Consider the following 7,012-nt stretch of genomic DNA (forward strand, 5'->3'; position numbering starts at 1 on the left):
AGTTTGATCTCCAAATGAGATAAATGATCACCTAGGATCCACTGTAATGTGCTCATTCAATTTCCACATTTAGGACTATGCTATGCGTGTGGGAATGACAAGACCCCATCATATTGACTTATGTCAATCATTAAGGCCTATAATTTTTGGTATATGATCCAGCTTGAGCACTTTAGCTTCTTTTCTGCATGTGAAAATGAAATGACTGCATGGGATTATAGCAATTGACATAAATTCAACCTAAAATGAAAATTGCATCTTTAGATATTTCAGTCATAGCCAAAGAATTGAATGATTCCCTGCCTGCTTGGGCTGACTTGTACTGCCAAACCTCTATAAATTTGCAGCATTCTGAAGTAAATTAACATCCAACCGCCAAGGGGTTAGCTCAACGAGTTATTGCCAATTTGAATCCCTTGCTGAGGTGCACTGGTTTACATGTGTGGATTTACTAGACATGCCATGCAGAAGCATGACTTGAATTTCCAACAAGGTTTTCGTTGAAAAAAGATTAACATCCAAAGAGCATGAGATTAATAAAAGGAATATGTAGGTTGTATCCAAATGTACCTGTTTGGAGAGGTGATGAGCTGCACCAAGACCAGCCCAACCAGCTCCCACAACAACCACTTTTTTTACAGCAGCCTTACCATTGCCATTACCAGTGCTACTCTCCCCTGGGCCCTCTGCCTGGCATCTGGGTTTGGCCATATTCTTGTGTGTATTGTCCTTGATGCTTGAATGGATGATTGAATAGCTTCTCATGGAGAATTTGAATCCAAGGGAATTACATTGTTGTTTCCGATGGCTTACTGTTGACATAGAAACTATCCCCTGGTAAGGGGCTGGAAAAAGAGAAGCCAACATGATGTTTGTTCGGTTGACAAGAATTTAAAATGACCAGTGCAACTATATAGCAAGTGCCCACATCTTCAATTTGTAGGATGCTGTGGACCCCATCACCTCATCTTAAAGCCCCCTATCATAACAACACCCAGACGTGTGGCTGTTCCTTATTCACAACCTCTAGTTTTCACTTTTCTACCATATATCTTCTTCTGGAAGGAAAAAGAAATCAATAAACAGCTAAAACCTTCCAGAATTTTCAAATGGCGATTGCTAAAGAGTTGAAAGCCTTCAGAGTTTTCATATTCCAACAAAAACATTAAAAAAAACAGAAAGAATATGTGAAATGGTAGTCCGTATTTTATTTGGTCATGCTTTCCTAATAGATGCTACTTCAGCACTGAGATAATCTATGGTGTACACTCCTTACTTTCTGGATAGATATCTTATCTAACAACATTAGCGATGTGTAGTTTGACGATAAGTTATTTGCGTGAAGCTTGGGAGACGGAAATTTAAATTTCATTGAGTATACCTGATAGGGTGGAAGTAAGGGACGGATTCCCTAATCTCGTTTTGGATTACATATATAATATTAATATTTTATATGAAATTAAAATATAGAAGGTTGGAAAAAATTCTTTTGGAGTTTAGATATAAAGTTTTTGGGTGTTTTTTTCTAAAAATTTAATAAATCAAAAGTTAAATCATGTTGTATTAAATTTATTTTTAATTACAAAAATTTATTTTTAATTATTTTTATATTTAATTAAATTTATATTATAATAATAATAATTTAATTTTAAAATTATAAGTATAGAAATTTAATTTAGATGTATATTATTTTTTTGGATTTAAACAAATATATTTATGACAAAGCATTACTTAAAATTTAAAAAAATCAATTTACATAGTTTTAATATTATATTTAAAAATTTAGATAAAATTTTATAATTAAAAAAAAACTAAACTAATTTACATAATTTTAATATTATATTTAAAAATCTAGACAAAGATTTCATAATTGTATTTGGATATAAAGCAACAAAAGATTTTTATTTTTATTTTTAAATAAGTATAGCTTATTCAAGATGCATCTTTTCTTGGGCGAACGGTAAAGAAGGGGCAGTGAACAAGCGGGAGCGGAAGATACGCGGCAGCTAGGGTTCCTCAGCTAGCAGAGTTCGATTCGTATGGAGAAGGGCAGGGGAGGGAGCTCGGCTCCCTCCTACAAAGATGCAGTAGCCAACGAAAGTAAGGGGCCCACTGGAAACAGTAAAAACGATATGATTTGCAGATTCAGAGACGATGAAAAGGAAACAGATGGGACTAGAACAAAAGAAAACAGCAGCACAAAGGACAAAGAGGAAGAAGACAAAAAGTTGGGTTCAAGAGACAAAAAATTAAAAGGACCTTGCAAACCAAAAGCAGAAATCACTCCCCGAGTAATATTAAATGATCATGCTCTACAGGAGCACAGGGAACATATGGGAACCTACGCCATAATCTGTAAATTCATGGGCCTATGGCCCAGTGAAAAGGCGTTACAGACGTGGATCAAGTATCATTGGAAACCCAAAGGAAGCATTGACCTTCATCTGGGGTCAAAAGGATTCTTCACAGTAGTGTTCTCCAACATCGAAGACAAAGACAGAATATTCGAAGGAGGACCCTATTTTTTTGCTGCAGCAGGTCTCTATATGAGACCTTGGAAAATGAACTTTGTCCCAGAGAGGGAGACTTTCTCCTCGGTTCCTGTGTGGGTAAGGCTCTACTCTCTACCTCTGGATTATTGGCAAACTGAATCATTGGCTGCCATTGGTAATAAACTAGGACGCTATATCAAAGCTTCTGAAGCCACAAGAAGGGGAAAATACACCTCCTTTGCTAGAATCTGTGTGGAAATGGATCTATCAGGAGCACTTCCGGATGAAGTTATCCTGGAAGTTTTGGATGAGGAGTGGGTGCAGGCGGTTGACTACGAGCATATACCCTTCAGATGCCGAAGATGCCACGAACATGGGCATTTGTTAAGAGACTGCCCTCTCAGCAAAGAAGATAACAAAGAAAAACTCAATACAACGAAGGACACCGAAAGCTTTCAGAAAGTGGCCAGTAAAGGAAGGGGAGGAAAAAAGGGATCAAAACAACATCACACTGAGGGGCAAAAAGGCAGTCAGAATAAGTTTAAAGTGCTAGAAGAGACTGAAGAAATCATAAGAGAAAATCCAGATATGGAGGAAGAGGCTAAAGAAAAGAAAGAGGACTTAAATCTCTCTCCAGCCATTGACTCTCTAAAAGAAGCAATGAGAAGTGAAACAAAAATGGAAATGGACCAGGAAATGACTCAAAGTGAAACAGATCTGGAAGAGCACGAACTACAAGAAATCCTTGACAAGGAAAACTTGGATCTGGAAGAATTCCTGATGCAAGGCACCAAAGGAGGACTAGATTCTCTGCCCCAAGATGAATGCAACAGAATACAGCAGTTGTTTTTATGGAAAACTCAGGAACAAGGGCTGGAGAAAGGCAAGAACTTCTACAAACAGGAGCACAGAGGGGTGAAAACAATGAAATTAAATCCAGGATTAGCCACTAGAAATCCAGGAAAGAAGAGAGGCAGAAAAAAGAAAAATGAGCTCCTGATGGAGTGTGGAAAGCTAATGATAGACTCAGGTAAGATGAAAGACCTAACCAGCTACTCCTTTACAAATCTTTAATTATGAAGTTCATCTCATGGAATATCAGAGGTCTAGGTAGTAAAAGAAAACAGAGAATGCTAAGTAACAGAATGAAACTAGCAATGCCGGACATAATCTTCATTCAAGAAACAAAATGCTCCATTCAGAAAATAAAACAAATCCATAGCAAATGGCTCAGTAAATTTGAGTTTCTAGAAGTTAAAGCAGAAAACACAGCGGGGGGCATTCTTACTCTCTGGAACCCCCAAAAAGTCACTATTGTAGATGCGGAGGCAACGAGAAATTACTTATCAGCTATCATTCAGCCAATGGGGATGTCTGACACCTTCCTGGTTACGAATGTCTATGGTCCTCAGAGAATAGATGAGAAGCTTAGATTTCTAAACTCCCTGGTAGATCTCAGAAGTAGACATAAAGAAATCCCTTGGGTCATTGGAGGAGATTTTAATATGATTAAATCTCTTTCGGAAAAAAAAAAAAAAAAAAGGAGGCACCAGAATCCTCAGTAGAGATTCTTTAGGGTTCAATTCTTTCACAGAAGACATGAAAATGGTTGACTCTGAAATGCAAAATGGTCTTTTCACTTGGAATAACAAAAGAGGAGGTGATGCTCAGGTTGCCTCTAAGTTAGACATATTTTTTATCTCTGAGAAGTTGATGCTCACAAATACAGAAATAGCTGCAAGTGTTCTCCCTTTCGGAGGCTCTGATCACTGGCCGATTCAATTAGAAATCAAGGGAATTGATGCTCCCAAGAACAGACCCTTCATATTTGAAAATATCTGGCTCTCCCACCCAGATTTTATCAATGAGGAATGGTGGTCCGAAGATCTTTAGATTCAAGGCTCCAAAATGTTTCTCCTCCACAAAAGACTAAAGCACATAAAAACCAAACTCAAAGAATGGAACAAGAAGGATTTTGGTAACATTTTTGCAAACAAAAAATCAGTAGAGATCAAAATGCAGGTACTAAACCAGGCAATGATCGCAGAAGGTTTTGATAAATCCAAAAGTGAGCAAGCTGAAAAACTCAACCTTGATTGGGAGAACTTATGCAAACAGGAGGAAATTTTTTGGAGACAAAAGTCCAGAGTTCAATGGCTCAAAGAAGGTGAACGGAACACTAGGTTTTTCCACCGTTCCACCATAGCCAATAGAACACATAATAGAATCTCCTCAATATTGAACGAAGATGGGAAGCTTCAGACCACTCACAAGAATATTGAAGATGTGATGGTTCAACATTTCAGAGGCATCACAAATGAAAACAATCCAGACAGAGACCATCACATCAAGGAAATTATTAAGAATATTCCAAGGATGGTGTCTAGAGAAGATAACTTTAACCTGAACAAACCAGTATCTGAAGCAGAGGTTAGTACGGTGATCAAAGAGATGCAGAATGGCAAAGCTCCAGGTCCAGATGGTTTTAACGTGGACTTTTTCAAAGCCTGCTAGAATTTTGTCAAAAAGGATATTTTGGATGTGGTTGAGGAATCCAGAAGAAGCAGATCCATTCTGAAAGCCCTCAACACCTCTTTCATCTCCCTGATCCCCAAACAGGACTCTGCCCTGACTCCTGATAAGTTTAGACCTATTGCTTTATGCAATGTTGTTTACAAAATCATTTCTAAGATCCTGGCCAACAGACTCAAACCTCTTCTGCCTTCTTTGATTTCTGGGGAATAGTCTGGTTATGTGGAAGGAAGGCAAATCCTGGATAACATTATTCAGGCCCACGAGGTCGTTCACTCTCTCACCAACAAAAAGCAAGCCGGTATGATCATGCAATTAGACATTGCAAAAGCATATGACAAGGTGAACTGGATTTACATCAAAAAGGTCCTTTCCGCGTTTGGGTTTGATCATGACTGGATCAGATGGGTCATGGCTATGGTTACCTCAACCAGCTTTTCTATTCTGGTGAATGGCGCACCCTTGGAGATCTTCACTCCTTCCAGAGGCCTGAGACAGGGAGATCTGCTCTCTCCCTTTCTTTTCATCCTCATGATGGAAGGATTGGGCCAAACTATTAAACTGCTAAAGTTTCAGGAAAGATCAAGGGCCTTCAATTAACGGAGAACGGCCAAGCCTTGACTCATCAACAATTTGTGGATGACACCATGCTGCAGGGTATCCCCACAGTCAAGGAAGCTACAGAGTACAAAAAAATCTTAAATGACTTCGCCTTGGCTTCAGGTATGGAAGTCAATCTCTCCAAATCATTTTTTTTTCTTTAACACTAACATTGCTATTCAAAGGAACATCTCCAGAATTCTAAGTATCTGGGCATCCCCCTCACGGATAAACCAATGCGCAAAAGTATCTGGGAACTGGTGCTCAACAAGATGCAAGACAAGATCAAAAGATGGACTTTTAGAGCGTTGAACCTGGCTGGCAGATTGATTTTGACGAAGGCCGTTCTTCAATCCATCCCTATTTTCTTTCTATCAACCCTACCAGCTCCCAAAGGGGTTTTGCAGCAACTCAGGAACATTCAGAGAGACTTTCTCTGGGGCAAGGAGGAGACAAAAAAGAAATGGGCCCTCGTTTCTTGGGATAAAATCTGCAAACCCAAAAGTCATGGAGGCCTAGGCTTAGATGATCAGGAGATTCTAAGTAATGTTCTAGGAGCCAAACTCTGGTGGAGATGGGTTAAAGAACCAGAGGCACAATGGGCTAAAACCTGGAAAGAAAAATATGCCAGCTCCTGGCAAACAAGTGATCTCATTAGAATGTCAGGGAACATAAAAGGCTCTCACATCTGGAATAAAGCCTGGGATAACAGAAGCCTAGTTCAGAACAATAGCTTCTGGGAAATCAGAGCAGGTGAACAAGCTCTCTTCTGGGAAGATAAATGGCAACAAGAACCAATGTTGTTAAGGGAGGACTTTATGAGCATCAAGCAGGAAACTGATTCCCAAGGACTAATAAAAGTCAGGGATTTCTGGAATCTTCCTCATGATACTGAGAAATGGAGAAACTGGAGGAAAATAGAATGCAGCAAGGGAAGGCCCCATAAAGGCAAAAACAGAAGAACTTATGAAAATTTTAGAACAGAGAAAGATCTTGGTCACTGATGGGTAGGATCAGTTAAGATGGGGACAAAACAAAGAAGGCATCTTTAACATCCATGAAGCAAAAAGAATTACCCTTAACCTAGATCCCTGCATTTCGGCAAAGTCCTGGAAAAAAATTTGGAACCACCAAGGATGGATGAAGATCAAACTGTTTATGTGGTTAGTTCATCACAGGAAATTATTAACTTGGGATAACATTCAGAAGAGGGGGGTTATGGGGCCCTCTAGATGCCCATTATGTGAGGCTCAAGAGGAAACAACAGAGCACATTCTCAACAACTGTACCTATATCAACTGGTTTTGGGATTCTTTCAACATCATTTTTCAACAGACAGACAGAGATAAAGGTAGCATCATTAATACCCTGAACAAGTGGAGAAAAAA

The 7,012-nt window shown here is 39.0% G+C and overlaps 1 protein-coding gene across 1 annotated transcript in view; it reads right to left on the reverse strand.

Moving 5' to 3' along the window:
• LOC149249474 (uncharacterized) overlaps positions 1 to 1,141 on the reverse strand; it is a 176,110-nt gene extending 174,969 nt beyond the window's left edge. The window contains exon 1 of the mRNA XM_089458704.1: positions 571 to 1,141. Within this exon, the coding sequence (XP_089314830.1) occupies positions 571 to 867 (297 nt within the window). The 5' untranslated portion in view covers positions 868 to 1,141. The remainder of the gene's footprint in view (positions 1 to 570) is intronic.
• Positions 1,142 to 7,012: the final 5,871 nt, after the last annotated feature.

The sequence above is a fragment of the Pinus tabuliformis genome, chromosome 7 (genome assembly GCF_031772625.1).
Source record: "Pinus tabuliformis cultivar Carrire ecotype Pingquan chromosome 7, CPIR1, whole genome shotgun sequence".
In the NCBI taxonomy this organism is placed as follows: Eukaryota; Viridiplantae; Streptophyta; class Pinopsida; order Pinales; family Pinaceae; genus Pinus; species Pinus tabuliformis.